General features: G+C 47.2%; 1 protein-coding gene across 2 annotated transcripts in view; it reads left to right on the top strand.

Annotated features, from left to right (window-relative positions):
* The window catches only part of NDOR1 (NADPH dependent diflavin oxidoreductase 1), a 206077-nt gene that overhangs the window by 117160 nt on the left and 61084 nt on the right, over nucleotides 1-27833 (top strand). For both annotated transcript variants that reach the window (XM_078642145.1, XM_078642146.1), the window contains exons 9-10: nucleotides 5100-5320; nucleotides 12282-12389. In XM_078642145.1, the coding sequence (XP_078498271.1) occupies nucleotides 5100-5320; nucleotides 12282-12389 (329 nt within the window). The remainder of the gene's footprint in view (nucleotides 1-5099; nucleotides 5321-12281; nucleotides 12390-27833) is intronic.

The raw sequence follows: 27833 nt of genomic DNA, 5'->3' as shown, positions 1-27833 counted from the left end.
CTAAGGTCAAACTTGCCCCACCACTAAGCATGAGCACAAAATCCGTTCCGCTCGCGGATTTTGCGGATTTTCGGTAAATTCGCAATCCGCAAACTCCCGCAAATTTACCGAAAATCCGCAAATCCGCGAGCGGCGGATCCGGGGGGCAAAAGTTCAAGCCTTCAAGCTTGAAGTTTTTGTAACTATTTTAGGATGGCGCCGGCAAGCTGCCAGCACCATCCTAAAATAGTTACCAAGTTAGCTTCAACAGGAAGCACTAATAGATAAAATAAAGCAGGTGCTCGAGCACCTGCTTTATTTGATCTATTAGTGCTTCCTGATGAAGCTAATTTAGTAACTATTTTAAGATGGCGCTGGCAGCTTGCCGGCGCCATCCTAAAATAGTTACAGGATGATGGACAGCTCACTCAAGGGACCCCTGCGCACATCGGTGCGATTGCCTAGTAACACACACATGGTCGCTGGAACTAGTTGAAGCTCAATTCAGTGACGCATTCATCAGCCCAAAAACAATCGTGAGCGTTGAGGAGGCTGGGCAGGTGTGCTTCCTTCCCAAATCTACCGTCGAAAATCAGCTGTGATGCTGGATAGAGGCCTTTGCATCCTTGACTTTCACGAGCGCAATCCCCGTGCTGTTCCTGTGACCAGGAGCTTCTTTCTCTTCCTCTGCTGCTCTGATCTTTATTTGTCCTTTTATACACACAAGAGGCATGTGAACTCGCATGGAAGCCCCGCCCGTTCGGCCCCGCCCACACACTCGTGGTGTGCACAGTCTTCCCGCCATTTACCCACTATGATGGACAGCTCACTCAAGGGACCCCTGCGCCCTTCGGCACGATTGCATAGTAACACACACATGGTCGCTGGAACTAGTTGAAGCTCAATTCAGTGACGCATTCATCAGCCCAAAAACAATTGTGAGCGTTGAGGAGGCTGGGCAGGTGTGCTTCCTTCCCAAATCTACCGTCGGCAATCAGCTGTGATGCTGGATAGAGGCCTTTGCATCCTTAACTTTCACGAGCGCAATCCCCGTGCTGTTCCTGTGACCAGGAGCTTCTTTCTCTTCATCTACTGCTTTGATCTTTCTCTGACCTTTTATACACACAAGAGGCATGGGAACTCGCATGGAAGCCCCGCCCACACACTCGCGGTGTGCACAGTCTTCCCGCCATTTACCCACTATGAAGGACAGCTCACTCAAGGGACCCCTGCGCCCTTGGGCGCGATTGCATAGTAACACACACATAGTCGCTGGAACTAGTTGAAGCTCAATTCAGTGACACATTCATCAGCCCAAAAACAATCGTGAGCGTCGTCGAGGCTGGGCAGGTGTGCCTTCTTCCCAAATCTACCGTCGAAAATCAGCTGTGATGCTGGATAGAGGCCTTTGTATCCTTGACTTTCACGAGCGCAATCCTCGTGCTGTTCCTGTGACCAGGAGCTTCTTTCTCTTCATCTGCTGCTCTGATCGGTCTCTGACTATTTATACACACAATAGGCACTTGAACTCGCACAGAAGACCCCCCCCCCCCCGAGTGGGGCAGAGGGCAGAAGACCACAAAAACGAGTTGGGCAGAGGGCAGTAACGAGTGGGGCAGAGGGCAGAAGACCACAAAAACGAGTTGGGCAGAGGACAGAAGAGCACAAAAACGAGTGGGACAGAGGGCAGAAACGAGTGGGGCAGAGGGCAGTAGACCACAAAAACGAGTTGGGCAGAGGGCAGAAGAGCACAAAAACGAGTGGGACAGAGGGCAGAAACGATTGGGGCAGAGGGCAGAAGACCACAAAAACGAGTGGGACAGAGGGCAGAAACGAGTGGGGCAGAGGGCAGAAGACCACAAAAACGAGTTGGGCAGACGGCAGAAGAGCACAAAAACGAGTGGGACAGAGGGCAGAAACGAGTGGGGCAGAGGGCAGAAGACCACAAAAACGAGTTGGGCAGAGGGCAGAAGAGCACAAAAACGAGTGGGACAGAGGGCAGAAACGATTGGGGCAGAGGGCAGAAGACCACAAAAATGAGTGGGGCAGAGGGCAAAAGGGCACAAACACGAGTGGGGCAGAGGGCAGAAAGCCACAAAAACGAGTGGTACAGAGGGCAGAAGGGCATAAAAAACGAGAGGGTGGCAGTGATGAACCAGAGGGCGCATCACGGTCTCGCCCAAAAAAAAACCCGCGAACATGCCAAAACGCCCCGCGAACACGCAAAGCGCCCCGCGAACACGCAAAAATATAAAAATCTGCAAATTCGCACAAGTTCGCGAATTTTGCGGATCGCGAGTTCGCAAATCCGCAAATTTGCGATTCGCGAATTCGCAAAATTCGCCCATGCTTACCCACCACTGACATACATGAAAAACTTTTCATGCACTTTCCGTTAGATGAAACGGAATCACATTCACGATTAACATCAACCCAATGTTCAATGCTATTGGTATGCAGAGGTACCTCGCATAAGGTAACAACTAGAAACAAATGCATCTAAAATAAATGCACGCAGGAACATACACTAATGATCTCGCAAAAACATACATGGGTGAAAAAACGACACCTAATGCTTGGCTTGGTGCCTTTTAAAATCATTCTTGCCTAGGGCCCTGACTTCTTTCCAGGTGCTGTGGGGGATGTTTTCATGTCCTATTTATCCTCATCTGCCACAATGCGGTTTAGTGGCCTTTGGTAATGGATGATGGTTTGAATGGGACAGTAGCAGATATGCTTGGCCCAGAGAGGAGGTGGGGAACAGCCCTCAACAAAACACGACGGGGCGTGTGGTCTCTAATCTGCGCACAGGCCCCTCTTCCGTGCATGGGAATTAGAGGGGGGGCTGACGCCAGGAACTGGAAGAATGTGGCATTGCTGTCAGCCCCCATCGCCTCACACCGCTGCTCACCGAGCGTGCGGTGCAAGGGTTCTTGGGTCACCCGTGAGGGTATCTAGGTGCTGAAGTGAAATGGGCAGTGCTTAACAGGTTCAGATATCTTTTGACTAGAAACGTTTCTTTGTTCAAACCTGCATATTACACAGCAGGTGATCGGTTATGGGGCAAATGTGCCATTCCACAATTATGTGGAAAAAGCGCAGAGGTCACAAACATGGAACTCAAGAAGCCCTGATTATAAGTAAATAAATGGATGGTGAGCTGCCTCTTAGGACTGATGGGAGGCTTCTGCGCCCTGGTTATAACAGGTGAATCTTACTATTTAACTGGTGCCACACTCTGATGTACAGTAATGCGTACAGATACCACAATAGCCTTTGTGTAGCTAGATCGCGACACAGGATACTACATTGTGCTTCAATCAGTACAGATGACTCATAGCACTAACCCTCACTTGCTAAATTAATTAATTTATTTTGCATTTTTTTGTAGTACGGTCATTACCCGGAGGTGTTAGAGCTCTTTTTCAATAAAACAGGTTTCAGTACAAAAGATGCAAACATACAAGCAGTTGCTGGTTACGGTCATTACATAAGGCACAAAGTAGGAGGTAGAAACATAGGGAGCTTTACTCCTTTCGATCGCTACAAAGGCACTGACACAGATTGTTAAAGGTTATAGGGGGAACAGGTAGTGACCGCAAGGTTAGGTGAAACAGGTCGCATAGTCAGTGGGGGGGGGGAGAGGAGGGTGTTGGGGTACATTACCAGGGGGAGGTCGGCTAAGAGGGACAGCTAGTAAAAATGTCTGTATGGAGAAGAACTTTCAGCTCTGTATTGAAGATCAGCACTGAGGCGGGGTTGTCATTTCAGGGGGGCGGTGAGTTCCCTATTCGGTCCGCACTGCCTGAAAACGATTGCCCCATGAGTAGTCCCTTTGTAAAGGTTGAAGGCGCTCATAACATAGCTTCAACATTTCGTCCGCTGCATCCCGAAGGCTTCGATGTTCACCAGGTAGTGAGGAGCGGATGTATGCGAAGCCTGGTGGGTAATCTATGCATTTCTCCTATACATCACCCTGGCTTCAATGGGGAGCCAGCGAAGAGCGTCAAGCATAGGCGAGATAGGGTTGTTTGTTTTCGCTCCATAGAGGAAGCACACACAGGACTATATCTCCCAAAATGCACCTCTGCCTCCCTCAGTAGACAGTACCGTAATAGTAAGTTCCACGTTGCAATTTAAACAAGTGACAGGAGACTTAACAAAAGAAAACAGGAGGGGGGTAGTGGAAGGAGGGGGGTGCATGGTGGGTTATGGGAACAATAAGGAGTGATGAGGGAGCAGAGGCGAGGAGGAAGAAGGGGAATCTGCGTTTTCCATCTCTAGTTGCTTTCCGACCCCCTGTGATCCCCAAATATCGCAAGGTTCCCACTTTGCTTGTCGTGTTCCGAAAAGTAAAACGTAAACAAACACAACCCCTACTCTGTGGCGGGTGTTAGTAAAACGGGCCGGCTGTAATTGGTGATAAGCAGAACTACACCATCTGATCCGGTCACGCCCTGTGAGAAAGACCCCTTGTTCCCAGATTGAAGGGGGCTGTGAGATTCTAGGCCGAGTTCTATGCGATTAAATATAACTTTATTTAACGAGTGGTGCGCGCGTGCCCATATACTTTCAATTATCGCGCCCGTGTCTGGCCACAATAATTGAAAGTATATGTCAGGAAATGCGCGTAATATACACCAATAGGCCAGGGGCGGGGCTATGCACCCTCCTCTGGCCTATTGGTGTCTAATTTACAAAACAGCAAGCAGTGAAAGTGAAAGGCCAATAGCAGGCTACAAATGGAAAATCACACGCACAAGCGTGTGGAATTTCCAGGTCCATTTGCAAAACCCTGCCAAAAGGACTCTCGCTGCGCGAACACTGCTGGGCAGTGTATCGCTAGGCGCGAGACCTAAAAACCGCTCACATTTCAAAGCAGTGATTACATTTAATTTTTTTTTCAATTTTCTCCTAGGAAACCACATTTATGAATATCATCTCTATGCGCAGTGTTACAACCTCAAGGACTAGCCAATTGCTCCTCTAGAAATGGGGAAACAAAAAAAATGCTGTAGATAGATATATGCAATTGCTGTAGTCACCTTGTCTTGTTAAACATTTAGTGAAGGGCAGCATACCTAAATATATATATGCTGGTTAACTTGTTTCTTTCTTAGGCACATCTCTTCCAATTTACCTGCCTCAACCTTGTACGATCCAATATCTCGTTGAACGTTATTTGGATATTGGCTGTGTACCTCGCCGCTCCTTTTTCGAACTTTTATCTTACTTCTCCACCAATGAGTTGGAACGGGAAAAGTTGATGGAATTCAGTTCTGCTCAAGGCCAGGAAGAACTCTACAGCTACTGTAACCGACCTCGCAGGACTACACTAGAGGTAAGACCATTTTTATAAAAACAGTAAGGATATAGGGCTTTGAAAGCTGTTGCAGCTGACAATCAACTATAGATATTGTATCTGCTGACAAACTAATGAACAGTAAGTACAAGCAGACAAAAGAAGTTTAGATACAACTAGCAGCCCGTCCCGACGTTGTCCGGGTATGAATTGCTGCCGGCCAGTAGTATATTGTTTTGTAGGATTTCGTTTTGATAGCATTTCTTATCTGTGACAGGCCTGTGAAACGCTACGATTCACAGTGCACTGCTGATGCACTTAAGAGTGCGCGTTCAGTAGTGTGTGAACTCGAGTTTCCCTACTGTATTTTTCCTTGCAATATTATATAGCGCGAACACGACAACATGGCATGAGCACAATTTACATTACAGAAGAACACATTCATTTGTGGTAGGCACGGGGATACACAGGATGTTGAGCTGATGCCGAGATTCAAACGTAGCTCCCCAGCTCTAAAGTTCGCAATTCTAGAACTTGTGGCGGGAGGTGTGTCTAAAAGTGTATGTCGGTGCTGGCCATCAATGAGAGAGACCTGTGCATTTTTCAAATCGGTGGTGAAAATATATGAGTATGTTGCTGGAGATGTGGGCCGCCGTGCCACCAATGTACTTACCGGGGGAGGGTAAACACCCATTATTCCGCAACTTTCTTTCCGCATACCATCACTCTGCATACTTTCATTACGAAAGTACCATGACTCCACAATGCCATTATAACGCATGGCATTACATTTTATATGCTTTTACCACGCATACATTTACAACGAAATACGTTGTAAATGCATGAATGGTAAAAACATGTTTTTTTTTAATGTTTGGATAAGGTAAGTATGGGTATAGGGATGGAGAAGTGTGGCTCAATGGTTAGAGCTGCAGACCCTGATGCAGAGGTCTAGCCCGGGACCAGGGTTCAATTCCCCGCCTCGGCGGGTCTTGAGCTCAAAAATTCCACGGACCTGATAATTCTCGCCTCGGTGCCTATTCCAATCATGGAGTCCCACTCTGCAACTCTGGGCAATAGCTTGCTTAATCTCCACAACGGCCCCCACAACGCTAAGGATGCCTGGCCTCCACCTTGGGGGTGCCCAGGAGTGGACACCTCACAGGGAAAGCCGGGATGGGTTCCTCAGCGGTATTCGTACAAGCGCCTTGAGACCCTTGCGGGTGAGTAGTGCGCTATACAAGTATCAATTTACATTTACATTTGTATAGGGGTATAGGTTTTGGCGTACTGAGGTATATGTTTGGGTGTTTTAAGGGTTCAGATATAGTTTTGGGTTATGGGGTACAGGGGTAGTTTTAAGGGTTCAGGGCTAGGTTTGGGTTTTGGGGTATAGGGGTATTTTTAGGGTTCAGGGGTAGGTTTGGGTTTTGGGGTACAGGGGTATTTGTAGGGTTCAGGGCTAGGTTTGGGTTTTGGGGTACACGGGTATTTTAGGGTTCAGGGGTAGGTTTGGGTTTTGGGGTACAAGGTTATTTTTATGGTTCAGGGCTAGGGCTGGGTTTGGGGTACAGGGGTATTTTTAGGGTTCAGGGGTAGGTTTGGGTTTTGGGATACAGGGGTATTTTAGGGTTCAGGGGTAGTTTTGGGTTTTGGGGTACAGTGGTATTTTTAGGGTTCAGGGCTAGGTTTGGGTTTTGGGGTACAGTGGTATTTTTAGGGTTCAGGGCTAGGTTTGGGTTTTGGGGTACAGGGGTATTTTTAGGGTTCAGGGGTAGGTTTGGGTTTTGAGGTACAGGGGTATTTATAGGGTTCATGGCTAGGTTTGGGGTTTTGGGTACAGGGGTATTTTTAGGGTTTAGGGTTAGGTTTGGGTTTTGGGGTACAGGGTATATTTATAGGGTTAAGATGCGTTAGTGTTTAAGGGTGTTGGGTTATTTTAAGGAGTACGGGTGGGTTATGATTATGGGGTGCAGGGGTATTTAAAGGGAGCAGGGTGGACACCCGGAGCTGGAATGTACAGAACCTGGGAAGAAAAAACAATGAAATATTGGGCACAACGCTCGCTTTTTTTCTCGTAATCCCGCTCCCCACACACGCCCACGCCCCCGCCCCAGCACACGCCCACAGCACACGATATGAGACATGGCATGAAGGGCGGAATATACCACACACCCCCAGCACACGCCCACAGCACAACATAGACACGCCCACAAGGGACTACTTTGCTGGCACGGTTCTTTTACCTTTTAACCCTTGGACGCTCATGACGAGCTCAGCTCGTCATGGAGTTTCCATTGACTTCAATGGAATTTACATGGAAGCACTGCAAGTAGCTTAGCATCCAAGTGGTTAACCACTTGGATGCTAAGCTACTTGCAGTGCTTCCATGTAAATTCCATTGAAATCAATGGAAACTCCATGACGAGCTGAGCTCGTCATGAGCGGTTAAGGTTAAATGTATTTGGTGGGCGTCTACATAGCCTATGTCCTTCTGCTGCAACTGCCCTTTCCAACGCTGTATTGGGTGTTGTGATTGGTGCTGTGGTTCCTGAGATTACCTGCCTCAAAGGTTTGGGCTCTCTCTTTATTATATTAGTATAGATAAATAAATCGAGAAATTGGAAAAAATATAGTACCAGTGCGTTGTGGTTTTGAGGAATGATGATGGAAATGTAACTACTGTCAACACACTTTTCCAGGAATAGGAGCAGGTTTGAGATGTATGTTAAAGTACTCAAACTACACGTCATTCCTCAGTCGTATACAGCAGTGGTTACCTTTCATCGGAGATATATATTAAGTTTGCATAATACACTGTATGTGGTATGAGTGTTTAATATCCTTGCAGTCTGTCACAGTTGATTTGTCAAATATTCTCAGGGGAATGTTTGTGTTGTAAGGTTTCGCACTACAAACCTTTTCTCAGGTTCCTAGAGCCAACTATCGATTTATGTAAAAATCTTCCCCTTCCTCAGTTTCCAACACAGATAGCTATTTTAGTGTTTGATGCCAAATTATTCCCCATTATAGAAATAATTATTATTGTTAAATAGTTTCTTGTAATGTGTTTGCTTTTGCACAACTGGCTTAACTTTGAAATTCAGTACAACTAGGGCACCTCATTGATTTTGTTGGTTGGTTACTGTACACACATATTGTGACATGGAGCTGTACCTGATTTCTCTCCTCTGACCCGGAGCATTATTATGTATAATGATATGTGTATTTGTTTTACCTGTGAAACTGAATAAATACATTTGAAGAATAAAAAGAGTACAACTAGTGCACGTATTGTACAGTTTTGCAGAAATGACAGATACAGCATTAAAAGCAATAAGGACAGAGCCTAAGGGACACCTGGCATTCTTTAATATTATTTCTTTTTATCAGTGTTTGCATTAAAACATTCCATCCATCCGTCCATATCCACCATTTCGCCATTCCATTCGGTCTTCCATTCGTTCCTTCTTTCAATCTTTCACTAATCCATCAATCCACTGGTAATTCGTTCCATCCACTCAATCATCTATCTATGTATTAATCCATACATATATCCATCTCCCCATACATCCATCTTTTGACTTACACATCCATGAATAAAGCCTTTCATCTATTTTGTCCATTCATCCAGATTTCCATTTACTTTGCCACCTATTCACATGCCCATTCACTTAGCTATTCACCCAGCCATGCATCCACCCACTTATCCATCCACATTTATTTACCTTCTTTTCCATACATACTTCCTATCACTCTTCCTTTACCCTTACTTACTTTCAGCCTTTCACCCTATGTTTAGTTTTTCTCTCAATCCTTTTTTCCTCCTTACCTTAATCATGAAATGTTGTCTTTCCTTACCCACTGTAGCTGCAAAAGTAAAGGGGCGGGGAGGATCCACGATGCCCAAGCTCCCCACCACGTCAGTAATAGGAGCCTATAAAAACACAGTAGCTGCACTGCATGGGTCTATTTATGAAGTGCAGCAGAATGTCAAAAGAAGACTCAGCCTGAGTCCATGTGTCCTGCTGGCCTCACCACCTACAGTTTGGGAGTGAATACATTGAGAGCCACTCTTTTCCGACCCGTTAAGTTTCCAACATTGAATTTCTCACTATTCCATAAGGCAGCCAGTTAGCTAGTCGTCATGGTTCTCGTCAGCTCTTATCAACTGAAAAGTAAGAGTTTTTTTCTACAAGTAAACTGCAAAGCAGCGAGCATTGCCTGTAGGCCTGGGCGTAGTTCACAGAGTTTTGCTTCGCGGAACTCTGTGAAGTTACAAAAAAACTCAGCGAAGTTCTGCGAGTGGTGGAGTGCAGTGCAAATTTCAGTTTGTGCTGGTATTCCTGCTGCTCGGGTAGAAATTCTACCCGAGCGGCAGCTCGCGCTCTCGAACTTACAGTTCGCGATCGCGAGAGGGGAAAAACTACGCTGCACACTGCGAAGTGGAGTTTTCTGCACTCCGTGAGCTCCGCAGAGTGCAGAAAACTCAGCGAACGGAGCGAAGTTCACCGCCTAGGCCTAATTGGCTGGCTATACCAGTCCTTCAACGGTCGCCTGATTGGCCCCACTCTTCTGAGACTAAGTGTGAAGCAACTGGCCCTGAAAGGATCCCCCTGCTTTCAGCCCTCGCAAATCCCCCTGAGTGCCTATCATCACAAGCCCGTCTCTATCTCCTTTACATGTCGAGTTCAGTGTTTTTCCGAGCAATGCCACGCAGCACGAGGAACACTAGTTTTAATACTAACGTTTGTCTCCTGGTGCTAGATCGGCCTGCTTGCTCCCTAAATGATTTTGGGCGCTTGGAGAAAGAATGGTGCGCACATGCGCGTAACCTACAGGGAACATAGCTAATGACCCAGACACAAAATTTAGAAGTATGAAAACAGGGCTACCCTCAGAAAATTAAAAAAGGTCCTTGTTAGCAAAAGGGTGCTGATTAGGTCTTCTTGAGCACATCCATTTGGTAGATGGCAGCGGTTAGGCGTGGGATAGCAATTTATTTTGTTCTTAGTGAGGAAGTTTCATTAGTGGGCCTGCCTTTAGTCTGTCCCTGATTAGTGTTTGAGAAATGCTTATGTCATTCAGATGCCGAGATCTCACGTGTTATTGTGTCCGTCATTTAACTACTCCTGTTTGGAGCCAGCATCTTTGCTACCTCCTGTTAGAGCCATCACCTTGCACAAATGCGGTGTCTGGCCTATTGCTAGAAAATGACATTTGAAAGAGAACTACCCACACTGGATCTAAAACCTAAGACAGTGGATCCTCTTCCCTTGTCTGGAAAATGAATTTAAAAATGGGATCCAAGCCACCCCACTTTCTTCCAGTTCCAAATTGTTATAGCCTAAGAAAGGGGCTGCTCTGCAAAGAACTCAAAGGACTACTGTACGGAAAGTGTTGGTGTCTGCATGACTGGCAGTCTCACAGAGGGGTACGGACATAACCTGACATCTGCACTTTTGCTGATGGAGTGGAGGGCTGCTTGGAGCCTAGAAGCCTGCTTGCCTGCTTAAAGGTGAGTGCCATGCCCTGTGAGACATGACACTGTGTAGGAGGAGAAACCCATTGTGTTCCTGGCATGAGAAACACCCAGACAAAGTTGACTGCTAGTGGAAGCGATGTCAGGAGCCACTCATATTGTGTGGGGTCTCTCAGTATCCCTGGGTGGCTTCTTCCATGAACTGCTCCAAGCCGTTCAAGTGAGAAGCAACTTTGTGTTTTCTGGTGCAGTATTGCCTAATGTTAAAAATGTACCAAGAAAACTTCCGTCATCATTAATGAGGAAGCTATGATCTGGCCTGGAGGCTGCAGCTGTCAAAGACGACCATCCACTTAAGACCTGGCCCAGGAGCTGCAACTGAAGTGACCATGGATCTGCCAGCAGCCAGCTCTGAAGGCTGTAGCTGCCAAAAACTACTATCCGCTGAAAACCTGGCCCAGAGAACAACTTTTGTGATCGATAACCTATCTGCAATTGACCTGAAAAGCTGCAGCTGCCAAAGAGGACTACCATTATGTAGGCCTGCCGCATTCCTCACCACCAATGGTCCATTACCCTGCAGCTCCGCACCCCTGAAACCGCTGTGACAGAAACAGATATGCAAGCGTGCCGACCAGCACTGTCGGAGTCACAGCTCCAACCAAGTATAATTGTGAACAGACTGAATATGTTTTGCCTGTGTCAGCTCTTTGAGACAAAAGCTATTAAACTGATCCATGCATTAGCCAGTGGGGTAATCCAGAGGTAATTGCACCTGTGCTTGATTAATACCTACGTCAGTACAACATACTGGGACCATAGACATTAGAGCTTCTAAAGAAGGGGAGAGAGCATTGCAGTGAGTTCAACATCTTACTGGTGATCATGGATGAGATTACAACCTGTAGCTGTACCTTTATTGAACACTGTGGCATTTAATTTTGCTATGAGATTATAGTGCTTATTTATTAACTAAAGGTAAGCACTGCACTGGACATTCCGTTTTTCTGTATGTTGACTGACTGCTGAGTCGCGAGCTCTTCCTCCACATGACCTCCCTGAGAAGCCTTTTACTGCTCACCCTGGTGGCAAGTGTGGAAAGGATGTAGTTAGCCCAGTTTACAGAACCATAATAGGATGGAGCATTGGGCCCGAGAGGCAAACATCCCCAGAACCAGTAGCCTGGTCCTGTAGCCTCAGTCTGCCCATGCCTGCTGTTCAGTGCTTTGTTGCTCTCAAGCTAGGTTTGCACTCTACGAATACCAACACATACATACATTCATGCACACATGACTGAGTCGTAGTCCAGGTTGTATATTGTTAGGAATGAGCAGAACCTGGGAATTTTGGTAGGATTTCATGTGCATGCATAACCTCACTGCTTAAGCCCATTGGCTTAATTTCCTGTGCCGTCCACAGACTGACAAAACTCTTTCTCGTAAATACAAATGGGGTATAGGCATTCAGACGAGGTGACAAAAATAATCTCTCTTTGATTTGTATTTCTGTTTTTCCTAGGTCCTTCTCGATTTTCCTCACACCACGTGCTGCATTCCTCCAGATTACCTATTGGACCTGATTCCACGGATCCGGCCACGCTCATTTTCTATTGCTTCCTCTTTACTGGTAAGAGTTCTGGAAGGTACTGTTACTGCTGATGAATCAATGTGTTTACGTCAGTCTGACATTTAAGTCAGTGGTAGGCCTTTTTGAATGAGTGTGTGCCTTTCCCAGCAGAAATGGAAAGGCCTGTATAATTTTTTGCCCAGTTCTTGTACAGAGTCTAATTGTGTTAGGTTATTCATTTACTGTTTTCTTCATCCATAGAAATGTTGTGATTTTCTTTAGAGGGTTATTCTGCAAACAAGGATCACTGATCAGAATAATTAATTTGAAATTGCCAAGTTTATTCATCTTCAAGCCTTAGGTATAAGTGGATATCGTACTTTTTTTAACTATCATCTCACGACCCTTCCGTTTTTTTGAGGCCCAGAGATTTCATTTTGGAATAACTTTTTCCAAATTATTGTGGTATCATGTTAGTTTTTTTGACGGTCCAGTATTTGCACTTTAAACATTTTTCTCCTTTTTGCAACAATTTTCTGTGCTATCCCCTATTTAGTACTAGACATTAGTATTTTATTTGTTTATGTTTTTGCCTATTTATTCAGTGGATTACACTTTACTTACATCGAAACAGGTACACATGGAAAAGCATTTGCAAGATGGTAAGTTCTGTACATTAACTGTTTCAAAAAAATCAGTCTTTGGACTTGATTTAGAAATTTGTGGATGGGTTACTCCTTACAAACGTGACTGACATCCCGTCCGCCTTATTACAAGTGCATTATAAAAAAATGGCATTTGTAATAAGGCGGACGTTTGTGATGGAGTACCCGGCCACCATACTCTAAATCAGTCCCTTAATGTCATTGTAAACAAATTGAAATATATTTTATATGTCTTGATGCCGAAGCCTTTACTAACACCATTAGTGCAGAGAAATCATGTGTTGAAATACTTGACATAGATATCAGAGGCACCAATGTTGTTCTCCCACATGCCATTAGCTCTGACTTCCCCCTATTTACTTTAATGCCAAGAAAACCCTTGCCACTAACACAGTCTCTTCAGCTTTGCTGTTGCAAAGAATATATACTAATCACAATAGCCTAATCTGATCATATTGTAGATGCAATCTGTACAGATCCCAGAAGTATTTAATCTTCTGGGGAATTACTCCCAAACACAAATGTTTGTTTATTTTCTTTATGGATTTTATTTAGTACAATTTTATAGCACGCTCCATGCGTTCAACTGTCTCTAGGTACCTGACTGAATAAATAATAGCCAGGGACTAAAAAGGCTGCTTACTGCGTTTGTAAAGCTCATAAGGGTAGGTTTCCTTTTACTTTGGATGACAAGACATTCCATGCCGGTAAAAGATCAATTCCCTTCCAATGTGAGTGAGTATTTAGGACCATTAAGATCTCCATCTTTGATAATCTCAGTGATCGTACAGGACAATGCATCCTGAGGTAGGAAGAGGCTTGTTACTTCATATATTTTTAAGTTAAAAACAGATGGTGTTTAATATGATCTATTTATGGACCCGTAACTGATGTCACAATCTTAATCCTCTTGAGATGCTCTTGAATTTCTTGGAACCTAGAACCAGACGAGCAGCAACATTCTGCAATCTTAAAAGTGAGCAGTTTGATATAAGGATATGCCTCCTAAAAGAGTATTGGATAATCAGGCTTAGAATTTGTAAGTGCCGCAACAATCATCCTATGGTGAATCCTGTCATTGAAAGTGATTGATAACTTAAGGTGTTTCAAACAGAAAAAAATGTGAATGAAGCACAGAGCCAAAGTTGGTACTTATTAAATTTGGATCCAGTATAAACCCCATGGTTCTTGCCTGTTTGGAAAAAACCTGCTGGAAGGGCCAACAATTCAGGAGATGCAGGAGAGTCTCAATCTTCTTTATACTTCAGTCTTGGCTCAAGTCGAGCTTCTTACTACTGATGTTCATCTAAATGGGCACTTCTTCTAGTCCAGACTTTGGCACTTCAAAATCATCATGAGGTCCATTGACATGTACATAAATTTGTGTGTCTGTCTGATTTTGAAGACAGGATTTGTGAACTATATGGGTAGTGGCGATCATTTTAAACCAAACATATCACCTCAGTTGATAGGGCCAAAATTGAAACAGTGAATTCTTCTGGATGGATATGGTTGTTGAGTTTTCCTGCATTAATAGAATTGTTCATTGTTAACAACATGCAGAACAGTGATCTACATATAATTTACATGTGTACACCTATATGATGATATTGCTTTGAAACAATTTTGATATCTCCTGTTAAAGTGCATTTTCTTGGCTTTTGCTAAGTAGACCTCAGCTAGGCCGCAACGCCATCTTGTTTAAAATGGATGTCTCATAGCGTCACATTCACTGTTTATTATTTCAGTCAGTCAATACCACTTTATTTCACAGGTTACAGCCATAAAAGTACATACTACACTATGATATTAATACATCAGCTTCATCATAAAAATAACAATTAAGAAATTACAGAATTAAAAGAATTAAGAAACCTAAAAAGCACTAGGGTATATTAAAATTTCAATTGTCAGGTGCTATCCCCGCTCCGCAACAGTGGAGCAACAGCAAGCACCCTGGCTCTAAGATAAGGCATAGGGGCTTTGTACATACAGTAGTATTACGCTTTCGGGCATCGATAGCAGCAATTTATTTGACATATTCAGTTAAAATTGCCTACTAAAATAATAAATAAATTACACTAAGGAACCTAGAAAGGATCGAAAGATACGAAGGGCTTTGTAGATCCAAATAAACAAACTAGTCATGATTAAGGAGCATCAAAGTTCTCCATTCAGCCTAAGACATGGCACCCAGGTTTGCACCACATTGCAAATAGAAACTTGGCAATAGCAACAACAAAAACTTGGCATGTGTCGTATTTAAATATCCTGTAGGCCACATTGAGACTTCTTATGCCCAGATTGCTACAAAGTTGGAGGATCCATTTGGTCCTGGCCATCCTGTATGCAGGACAGAAAAAGATCACATGGATCTCGATCTTCTCTACAGTTTTACAGCTGGGGCATAGCAGCTTTTTCCTTTCCGCCCACTTGTTCAGCGCGGGAAATTTGCAATTAGCGTGTTTTGGGGAATCTGTCCCTTACAGCTAGAAAATCCTCGATTAAACCATTGAGAAAGAGGGAGAAGAGTGTAGGTGCAAGTACACAGCCTTGTCTCACCCCCTTCTCAACCGGGAAAGGCGCTGTGAGTTTACCACCTTTTCCAGATCTTACCCTGGCAAAAGTGCCATCGTGGAGCCGTTTGAGTTGTTGGCAGAGGTAAATTGGTACTCCCATCTCAAGCAATAGGGTCCATAACTGGGTTCGATCTACCATATCGAACGCGGATTTGAGGTCCACGTACGTGAGGTAGAGGGAGCCGCCTTTCAATATAGTGGTTTTTCAAAGGATCAGCTGGAGTCTAAACAGCTGATCGATTGATGAGATTTTGGTCCTAAAACCTGCCTGTAGCGGAGTTAGAATGTTGTGGTCATCCATCCAAGTCTGGAGAAACATTTGAACAAGTCTAGAGAAACTTTTGAACAAGGAAAGAAGAGACATGGAGGTTGACGGAGATGTCACCCATGTAACTGCGTTAAAAAGAGTTCTCGTTACTTAGATAATGCATAGGTGTCTGTTGTACGCCAGTCAAAGGAATCAAGTTCCTCTAGATCTGTCCTATATTGGCCAATGCCACACTGTCAAAAGCTCTCTCAAAAGCACTTAAAAACCTGCCGGTGATTAGGTGCTATACAAAAATCATTTAACATAACATAACAGTGCTATTGCAGGCCCTGTGCCTACTGCCACATGGCCTGGCTATAGGCTGAGTTCTCTGAGAGCTCCTTATATCACCTAAGCCTCAAGGCTTATTTTTTTTACAAAGGTCCCAGGATCTGCAAAGAAACCAGAAAGGAACTTATGCAACAAAAACTTAATGATCCACAGCCCTAGGCCCTGAAGGAAGAATAAAAGTGATCTGATAGCAGTAACAGAGCCTCTTGTAAGGCGGATCTCTGCCCACGAAATCACTACAAGGTGCTTTCTGATGCAGAGAAGGCGCTTGCCACTGATATTACGTGCATGATCCGTGGTGGTATCACAAGTGGGAAAGGCACAGTAATTCCAATGTAGTTCTAGGCCACCAAGTGCTTCCTGAATGGGGACGCTGTCCCAGAGCCCTTGCTCATCCGCATAAAGCTACCTCGAATTGAACAGGCAAGGCTTCTATTGCAGCAGCTGATTTTGGAAAAGGGGGGTGGTGATGGACAGAGTTTCTGAATGATGCAGAATACTCTTACCAAGTCAAGAGATCATGGTTTTAATCCATCACCATTTTTTAGCTCAATGCACCATCCCAGCTCAGAACCTGGCTATATGCAAATTAGTCTGTTCCTGTCCCAGTGCATGCTGGGAACAGGGCAAACCAAACTACCAAGCCAATTCTTATACTGGGAGGGAAACAAGCTTCCGGGGACCGGTTTCTGGCATCACAGCCTTCTTCGGCCCGGCTTGCTTGAATCCTGATGGTGCAATGAGCAAGGGACTCACGTCTGAGCATACCCTCCCACACATAGTGTGGATAAAACCGATTTTGGAAAAGGGGGGTGGTGATGGACAGAGTTTCTGAATGATGCAGAATACTCTTACCAAGTCAAGAGATCATGGTTTTAATCCATCACCGTTTTTTAGCTCAATGCACCATCCCAGCTCAGAACCTGGCTATATGCAAATTAGTCTGTTCCTGTCCCAGTGCATGCTGGGAACAGGGCAAACCAAACTACCAAGCCAATTCTTATACTGGGAAGGAAACAAGCTTCCGGGGACCGGTTTCTGGCATCACAGCCTTCTTCGGCCCGGCTTGCTTGAATCCTGATGGTGCAATGAGCAAGGGACTCACGTCTGAGCATACCCTCCCACACATAGTGTGGATAAAACCGATTTTGGAAAAGGGGGTTGGTGATGGACAGAGTTTCTGAATGATGCAGAATACTCTTACCAAGTCAAGAGATCATGGTTTTAATCCATCACCGTTTTTTAGCTCAATCCACCATCCCAGCTCAGAACCTGGCTATATGCAAATTAGTCTGTTCCTGTCTCAGTGCATGCTGGGAACAGGGCAAACCAAACTACCAAGCCAATTCTTATACTGGGAAGGAAACAAGCTTCCGGGGACCGGTTTCTGGCATCACAGCCTTCTTCGGCCCGGCTTGCTTGAATCCTGATGGTGCAATGAGCAAGGGACTCACGTCTGAGCATACCCTCCCACACATAGTGTGGATAAAACCGATTTTGGAAAAGGGGGGTGGTGATGGACAGAGTTTCTGAATGATGCAGAATACTCTTACCAAGTCAAGAGATCATGGTTTTAATCCATCACCGTTTTTTAGCTCAATGCACCATCCCAGCTCAGAACCTGGCTATATGCAAATTAGTCTGTTCCTGTCCCAGTGCATGCTGGGAACAGGGCAAACCAAACTACCAAGCCAATTCTTATACTGGGAAGAAAACAAGCTTCCGGGGACCGGTTTCTGGCATCACAGCCTTCTTCGGCCCGGCTTGCTTGAATCCTGATGGTGCAATGAGCAAGGGACTCACGTCTGAGCATACCCTCCCACACATAGTGTGGATAAAACCGATTTTGGAAAAGGGGGGTGGTGATGGACAGAGTTTCTGAATGATGCAGAATACTCTTACCAAGTCAAGAGATCATGGTTTTAATCCATCACCGTTTTTTAGCTCAATGCACCATCCCAGCTCAGAACCTGGCTATATGCAAATTAGTCTGTTCCTGTCCCAGTGCATGCTGGGAACAGGGCAAACCAAACTACCAAGCCAATTCTTATACTGGGAAGGAAACAAGCTTCCGGTGACCGGTTTCTGGCATCACAGCCTTCTTCAGCCCGGCTTGCTTGAATCCTGATGGTGCAATGAGCAAGGGACTCACGTCTGAGCATACCCTCCCACACATAGTGTGGATAAAACCGATTTTGGAAAAGGGGGGTGGTGATGGACAGAGTTTCTGAATGATGCAGAATACTCTTACCAAGTCAAGAGATCATGGTTTTAATCCATCACCATTTTTTAGCTCAATGCACCATCCCAGCTCAGAACCTGGCTATATGCAAATTAGTCTGTTCCTGTCCCAGTGCATGCTGGGAACAGGGCAAACCAAACTACCAAGCCAATTCATATACTGGGAAGGAAACAAGCTTCCGGGGACCGGTTTCTGGCATCACAGCCTTCTTCGGCCCGGCTTGCTTGAATCCTGATGGTGCAATGAGCAAGGGACTCACGTCTGAGCATACCCTCCCACACATAGTGTGGATAAAACCGATTTTGGAAAAGGGGGGTGGTGATGGGCAGAGTTTCTGAATGATGCAGAATACTCTTACCAAGTCAAGAGACCATGGTTTTAATCCATCACCGTTTTTTAGCTCAATGCACCATCCCAGCTCAGAACCTGGCTATATGCAAATTAGTCTGTTCCTGTCCCAGTGCAAGCTGGGAACAGGGCAAACCAAACTACCAAGCCAATTCTTATACTGGGAAGGAAACAAGCTTCCGGGGACCGGTTTCTGGCATCACAGCCTTCTTCGGCCCGGCTTGCTTGAATCCTGATGGTGCAATGAGCAAGGGACTCACGTCTGAGCATACCCTCCCACACATAGTGTGGATAAAACCGATTTTGGAAAAGGGGGGTGGTGATGGACAGAGTTTCTGAATGATGCAGAATACTCTTACCAAGTCAAGAGATCATGGTTTTAATCCATCACCATTTTTTAGCTCAATGCACCATCCCAGCTCAGAACCTGGCTATATGCAAATTAGTCTGTTCCTGTCCCAGTGCATGCTGGGAACAGGGCAAACGAAACTACCAAGCCAATTCATATACTGGGAAGGAAACAAGCTTCCGGGGACCGGTTTCTGGCATCACAGCCTTCTTCGGCCCGGCTTGCTTGAATCCTGATGGTGCAATGAGCAAGGGACTCACGTCTGAGCATACCCTCCCACACATAGTGTGGATAAAACCGATTTTGGAAAAGGGGGGTGGTGATGGGCAGAGTTTCTGAATGATGCAGAATACTCTTACCAAGTCAAGAGATCATGGTTTTAATCCATCACCGTTTTTTTAGCTCAATGCACCATCCCAGCTCAGAACCTGGCTATATGCAAATTAGTCTGTTCCTGTCCCAGTGCATGCTGGGAACAGGGCAAACCAAACTACCAAGCCAATTCTTATACTGGGAAGGAAACAAGCTTCCGGGGACCGGTTTCTGGCATCACAGCCTTCTTCGGCCCGGCTTGCTTGAATCCTGATGGTGCAATGAGCAAGGGACTCACGTCTGAGCATACCCTCCCACACATAGTGTGGATAAAACCGATTTTGGAAAAGGGGGGTGGTGATGGACAGAGTTTCTGAATGATGCAGAATACTCTTACCAAGTCAAGAGATCATGGTTTTAATCCATCACTGTTTTTTAGCTCAATGCACCATCCCAGCTCAGAACCTGGCTATATGCAAATTAGTCTGTTCCTGTCCCAGTGCATGCTGGGAACAGGGCAAACCAAACTACCAAGCCAATTCTTATACTGGGAAGGAAACAAGCTTCCGGGGACCGGTTTCTGGCATCACAGCCTTCTTCGGCCCGGCTTGCTTGAATCCTGATGGTGCAATGAGCAAGGGACTCACGTCTGAGCATACCCTCCCACACATAGTGTGGATAAAACCGATTTTGGAAAAGGGGTGTGGTGATGGACAGAGTTTCTGAATGATGCAGAATACTCTTACCAAGTCAAGAGATCATGGTTTTAATCCATCACCGTTTTTTAGCTCAATGCACCATCCCAGCTCAGAACCTGGCTATATGCAAATTAGTCTGTTCCTGTCCCAGTGCATGCTGGGAACAGGGCAAACCAAACTACCAAGCCAATTCATATACTGGGAAGGAAACAAGCTTCCAGGGACCGGTTTCTGGCATCACAGCCTTCTTCGGCCCGGCTTGCTTGAATCCTGATGGTGCAATGAGCAAGGGACTCACGTCTGAGCATACCCTCCCACACATAGTGTGGATAAAACCGATTTTGGAAAAGGGGGGTGGTGATGGACAGAGTTTCTGAATGATGCAGAATACTCTTACCAAGTCAAGAGATCATGGTTTTAATCCATCACCGTTTTTTAGCTCAATGCACCATCCCAGCTCAGAACCTGGCTATATGCAAATTAGTCTGTTCCTGTCCCAGTGCATGCTGGGAACAGGGCAAACCAAACTACCAAGCCAATTCTTATACTGGGAAGGAAACAAGCTTCCGGGGACCGGTTTCTGGCATCACAGCCTTCTTCGGCCCGGCTTGCTTGAATCCTGATGGTGCAATGAGCAAGGGACTCACGTCTGAGCATACCCTCCCACACATAGTGTGGATAAATCCGATTTTGGAAAAGGGGGTTGGTGATGGACAGAGTTTCTGAATGATGCAGAATACTCTTACCAAGTCAAGAGATCATGGTTTTAATCCATCACCGTTTTTTAGCTCAATGCACCATCCCAGCTCAGAACCTGGCTATATGCAAATTAGTCTGTTCCTGTCCCAGTGCATGCTGGGAACAGGGCAAACCAAACTACCAAGCCAATTCTTATACTGGGAAGGAAACAAGCTTCCGGGGACCGGTTTCTGGCATCACAGCCTTCTTCGGCCCGGCTTGCTTGAATCCTGATGGTGCAATGAGCAAGGGACTCACGTCTGAGCATACCCTCCCACACATAGTGTGGATAAAACCGATTTTGGAAAAGGGGGGTGGTGATGCACAGAGTTTCTGAATGATGCAGAATACTCTTACCAAGTCAAGAGATCATGGTTTTAATTCATCACCGTTTTTTAGCTCAATGCACCATCCCAGCTCAGAACCTGGCTATATGCAAATTAGTCTGTTCCTGTCCCAGTGCATGCTGGGAACAGGGCAAACCAAACTACCAAGCCAATTCTTATACTGGGAAGGAAACAAGCTTCCGGGGACCGGTTTCTGGCATCACAGCCTTCTTCGGCCCGGCTTGCTTGAATCCTGATGGTGCAATGAGCAAGGGACTCACGTCTGAGCATACCCTCCCACACATAGTGTGGATAAAACCGATTTTGGAAAAGGGGGGTGGTGATGGACAGAGTTTCTGAATGATGCAGAATACCCTTACCAAGTCAAGAGATCATGGTTTTAATCCATCACCGTTTTTTAGCTCAATGCACCATCCCAGCTCAGAACCTGGCTATATGCAAATTAGTCTGTTCCTGTCCCAGTGCATGCTGGGAACAGGGCAAACCAAACTACCAAGCCAATTCTTATACTGGGAAGGAAACAAGCTTCCGGGGACCGGTTTCTGGCATCACAGCCTTCTTCGGCCCGGCTTGCTTGAATCCTGATGGTGCAATGAGCAAGGGACTCACGTCTGAGCATACCCTCCCACACATAGTGTGGATAAAACCGATTTTGGAAAAGGGGGGTGGTGATGCACAGAGTTTCTGAATGATGCAGAATACTCTTACCAAGTCAAGAGATCATGGTTTTAATCCATCACCGTTTTTTAGCTCAATGCACCATCCCAGCTCAGAACCTGGCTATATGCAAATTAGTCTGTTCCTGTCCCAGTGCATGCTGGGAACAGGGCAAACCAAACTACCAAGCCAATTCTTATACTGGGAAGGAAACAAGCTTCCGGGGACCGGTTTCTGGCATCACAGCCTTCTTCGGCCCGGCTTGCTTGAATCCTGATGGTGCAATGAGCAAGGTACTCACGTCTGAGCATACCCTCCCACACATAGTGTGGATAAAACCGATTTTGGAAAAGGGGGGTGGTGATGGACAGAGTTTCTGAATGATGCAGAATACTCTTACCAAGTCAAGAGATCATGGTTTTAATCCATCACCGTTTTTTAGCTCAATGCACCATCCCAGCTCAGAACCTGGCTATATGCAAATTAGTCTGTTCCTGTCCCAGTGCATGCTGGGAACAGGGCAAACCAAACTACCAAGCCAAGTCATATACTGGGAAGGAAACAAGCTTCCGGGGACCGGTTTCTGGCATCACAGCCTTCTTCGGCCCGGCTTGCTTGAATCCTGATGGTGCAATGAGCAAGGGACTCACGTCTGAGCATACCCTCCCACACATAGTGTGGATAAAACCGATTTTGGAAAAGGGGGGTGGTGATGGACAGAGTTTCTGAATGATGCAGAATACTCTTACCAAGTCAAGAGATCATGGTTTTAATCCATCACCGTTTTTTAGCTCAATGCACCATCCCAGCTCAGAACCTGGCTATATGCAAATTAGTCTGTTCCTGTCCCAGTGCATGCTGGGAACAGGGCAAACCAAACTACCAAGCCAATTCTTATACTGGGAAGGAAACAAGCTTCCGGGGACCGGTTTCTGGCATCTATTGCAGCAGCTGCACTATTCGTGAAGTACTAAAGGCTTTGGTAGGTGGCAATGTATCAGATTGAAGGAAGTTTTACAGGTTTTCCTCTTTTTGGAGTGTAGCACAGGACAATAGTTTAGCAGCATTCTGTGAGGAACGAGTTTGATCGATTAAGCGTGAGCTCCTTTGGAAGGATGTGGTGGTCATCTGACATCTCAGCATCTGCTTTGTTTCCTTGCTCTTCTAGATGCACCTGAGCATGGCATAGGAAGCGAGTGAATGCAGAGGAGACAGACTGATGCTAAGAAGGGCAGTCAGGGCTCTTTGGGAAGGACTGAAGTGGATGATGCATTTGCTGCAGTGGCCGCCCTGTTCACTGGTGGGCCCAGAGAAGAGCACATGCTGCCCAACACAGCCAGAATGGGTGGTCATCAGATGGCTCAACCATGTGCCAGGGTTAACCACAAACCATTGTCATCATCGGGGTCGGAGCTTGCTAGCAACGATGGAGGATGCTTAAGCGTTGAGCTCCGCACCATCGCCTATACTATCCTGCTAACAATCCTAAATCCACGGAGCCAGCCAAGCATCGGAGTTGGGGATAGCCCCCTGGGCTCATCGGATGCGCTGTATGTGACAATTTGGCGCCGACGGATGGAACTAGAGCGAGAGCCGGCGTTCGGGCGGACTAGGCCTCAGACCCCGGACTTTCCTGGAAAGCTGCCCGGCGTGCGTGAGCCTACGTGCGGCCTGGGTGCGGACATCGGCCCCGGGCTCACGGAATCGCCGCCGGAACCCGGAACCCCAGAGAAGTGCGAGTCGGTGAGGAGGCGTCGGAGGGTCAGGCCAGGCTGCGGGGCTGCTGGGGGAGGCCGGAGAGCACCGCAGGCACTGGCGATCGGCAGCAATAAGGAGTGAGACGGGGACACGCCGTGCGTGAGGCCGCGGGGCCCCGGTCTTCCCATCTGTGTCACCCCGGAGTCGGCGGCGCGTCGTGGGACCGGGCTTGCCGTGGATTGCTTTAGGATAGGGCTTGGAGTGCGGCCCTGAGGCGCAGCGAACTGGGCAAGGTCACACGAGGCTTCATTTATGAGTGGCAGATTCTGCCTGGCCGGACCGGCCCCCTCTCCCCGAGACACGTGGCCGGGCTGAGCCTGGTGCATGGGTACAGCGGATCACTCGGACCGACGGGCGATCGGGGGTGACGACTCCTGACTGGTCAGTCGCAGTGTGATCGGGGGTTACTGGTCGCTTGCCCCCCCCCCCCCCTCCCTCCAGTTGGATAGCTGGGCTTTGCCATCAGAATCGGGCAGCCATCAGGAGAGTGTGTCCCTATAGCACAGTAGGGAGGAAACATTGCTAGATGTGGGAAGGCCCTAGGAGGAATGCAGCGGAGGGGTCCCTGGACTGGCACTGGCAACTGGCTGTGTATATAGCTGCCCTAGAGGATCGTGGCTACTCGGGCAGTGTGCGCAAGACAGCGAGACGCACGCCGTGCCCCCCTCCCCTCCTGTTCCGAGAAGTAGCCCTACACAGCCATACTCAGGGCACACTCAGACACCTTGGACTGTGAAGATGAGCGGGGAGTGGCCCCTGCTCCCTTGAATGGCAGTACCGGAGCCCTCATACCCCACTGTGGCACACCGTGCTCCGCGTTGAAGGACGCCCTTCGCACAAGGGGGCGTACTCTGAGTCTACAGAGGGTTGGGGACCCCATTAAATGTACTCGAACGATCTGTCTCAGGGCTGGTGGCTGGATAGGCATTTCGGTAACTACTACTCATACGTGCCGCGAGGCCGGACGTCTCGGCTACCTGACCTGCCGCCATGGGCAAGGGCGACAAAACACAGACCAAGCTGGCGTTCGAGCAGCGCAAGACGAGGGCGCCGGACTCTCAATTACCGGCCTCACCACAGCAAGACAGGGGACCGGAGGGCTCACTGTATTCGGACATCAAAGATATGCTGGTGTCAATGGAGAAAGGCCTGCAGGACAGCATGACGACTATCGGTTCCAAGATTGACGTCCTCACGTACCGCATGGACCGAATGTCAGAGAGGGTGGACAAACACGCGGAACGTCTCGACATGTCGGAGAGGTGACTGACCGAAGTTGAAGAAGCGCAGACTGAACTAGATAAAGATCGCAAGCAGATGGGTAGGCTACTCCAGGTCATTCAAGATAAGTCAGAAGACTTGGAAGCCCGCTCGAGGCGATCGAACATACGCATCACCGGGGTTGCGGAGACGACACAAACTGGAAAGATGGAACTGTTTGTGGAGAAGCTACTCGTTATCCTGCTCGGAGACGACATCTTCTCACCGATGTTCATTGTAGAAAGAGCGCACCGTACATTGGGGCCTCGCCCGCGCCTGGGGGCACCCCCGAGGCCGATAATTGCAAAGCTTTTGAACTATAGGGATAGAGACACAGTGTTGCGAGTAGCAAGAGAAAAAGGAAAGCTACAATTTGAGGGTATGGACATCTCCCTATTCCCTGATTTCACCGCAAAGGTACAGGAGGAACGGCGGCACTTCGCTCCATATAAAAAGCAACTACGGGACCTCGGGCTGGATTACGCCATGCTATATCCGGCAAAACTCCGGATTAATAGACAAGGACATTCGCACTTCTTCACGGACCCTGCTGAACTCAAGAAGTCTCTGAAGGTCTGGGCTAAAGAGTAGAGGAACAGCCCGAGGAGCCACAACAGCGAGCAAGACGATAACAGCCGTCTGGACGAGCAGGAATAGAACAGTGGTCGCAGCCCAGGCCTCTCTGGTAGTACTCCCGCTGGAGGCGGGGCGGTGTTTTAAGTGCAGCTACCTTTGAGCGAGACGCAGCACCGATTTGCGAGGCGCAGGAAGTCCTGTGCGTGGAACACTGCACCAACAATGGGTGAGATAATTTCATTATAGCACGGCCAGATTGCGGGTGGGGGATTCCACCCTGTACTTGGCGGAGATAACTCTCCGAGCACGATGCAATGCATATTGATGTTTGTCTCTGACACTTTTTGTGGTGGCTGTGGGAGGCGGGGAGAGGCCGTTATGGGACACGCTGAGATATGTTGCTGGCTCACGATGACAACTCCTAAAAGGGCGATGGTGCTGGAGTGATGGTTGCAGTGCACTTTTCTGGAGTGCTGGGATTTGCTTACATGACAACCTCTGCCCTAGCGCTTTTAGCACTGGTGGTCCTTTTGGGGCCTGTTGGGTATGTTTTTTGCATGGTTCTAGCGTAAGCAGGGAGGGGGGTGGGATGGGGCTCTGCCAGGCCAGGTTGGGGGGGGTCGGCTGTGGGGAAAGGGCGTTTGGTTTACAAGGGGGGAATCTGAATGTAGAATTGAACGGATGTCCTTACGGCCCTACTTTTTGGAGATTGGTACTTTGGAATAGTGTTCCTTGCAGCACTTTACCCGGGAACTGGCATATAGCGTTTATCACCTATGATCCCTTACTTCTGAGATGTCTGATTCTGGCGTAGTGAATGTTGACGGCACCCCTGAGACACTGAGAGCGTTGACGTGGAACGTGAGAGGTCTGAATGATTATCGCAAACTTAGAAAGGTGCTGAATTATCTACATAGGCAACACGTTGACCTAGCACTCATCCAAGAAACTCACCTCCCTCTCACAAGTAAAATGCTATCAGCTAAAGGGTTAGGAGGTAATAGTGCAGCTGTGGGTTTCACAACACACTCCAGGGGATGGTCACGTGGGTCAACCCCAGATCAAAATTACAGTTGACTGTACTTAACACTGATACAGAGGGCCGTTATGTAATTTCCAGGATTGTTGGCAAGGGGCACGACCTTATAGTAGTGAATGTGTATGGCCCTAATTATGACTCGCCAGATTTTTACGATACACTGGCCCAGCATTGCAGAATTTATGTTACCTCCAGAATGCTTTGGGGGGGAGATTTTAACCTAGTGCTTGACCCTGAGCTAGACAGGTCGGCGGGCCCAGCTAGACGTCCTTCGGCCGCAGCTTTGCATATGCACTCGGAACTTATTAAGTTAGACCTAGTTGACGTGTGGAGAAGTAGGCACGCCACGAAGGGCGGGTACACACACTACTCAGCCTATTATGACATCTCCACCAGAATTGACTACTGGCTGGCGTCCCAAGCAGTCGTCAAACACATTAAGAAGTGTGAGATACTACCGGGCACTCTTTCGGACCATTCCCCACTACTTTTGGTGCTGGATACACCGGCGAAGAGGATCCCCCCATTCACGTGGCGCTTACCCCCTTATTCCTTACTGGATGAGGTATTCCGAGGGGAGCTAGCGGAGGAGATAGACAACTTTTTTTAATCCAATATTGGGTCTGTTGACAGCTTTCAGACTGTTTGGGAAGCTTTCAAAGTGTACATCCGCGGGGTAGCCATGTCCAAGCACTCCAGTGTGCTTAAGTCTATTAGGCAAAGGCTGAAACATATCGAGAACCAGCTAGCACCTCTGGAGCTGCACAACAGAACGCCCCCGATGCTGCTACTGCAGCACAGATCAAAATACTGATTGCTGAATACAATGAGGAGGCTGACAGGGAAGTGCAGCACAGGGGTAAATATGCCACTGCGCGTACGTACGGTGAAGGGGAGCGTCCCGGCTCCCTACTGACCAGAATAGTGCGGAACGACAGACGGCCGCTGGTGATAGATGAGTTGCACTCGGCATCTGGGGAGGTACTGACAGGGGAAGCCGCGATAATGGAAGAGTTCAGAAATTACTATTCCGAACTGTACAAGTCCAGATCCTCCCAAGCGGACGAAGAAAGAGATGCTTATCTGAGCTTTATTAAAATGCCCCTACTCTCTAATGCACAGAGAGAATTCTTGATGTCGCCGATACAAAAGGACGAGATCATAGAGGCACTGGACGGGATGCGTTCTGGCAGCGCCCCGGGTGCGGATGGACGAACAGTGGGCTTTTATAAGGCCTTCAAGGACAAACTCTTGCCACATCTCTCCACCCTTTTTGATGACATACGTGTCGAGGGCACCATGACTAATTCTATGAGGGAGGCGTTGCTTATTACAATT

This window comes from Lissotriton helveticus, chromosome 5_1, assembly GCF_964261635.1.
Source record: "Lissotriton helveticus chromosome 5_1, aLisHel1.1, whole genome shotgun sequence".
NCBI classification, from domain to species: domain Eukaryota; kingdom Metazoa; phylum Chordata; class Amphibia; order Caudata; family Salamandridae; genus Lissotriton; species Lissotriton helveticus.
This window is presented reverse-complemented; position numbering and strand designations above follow the sequence as displayed.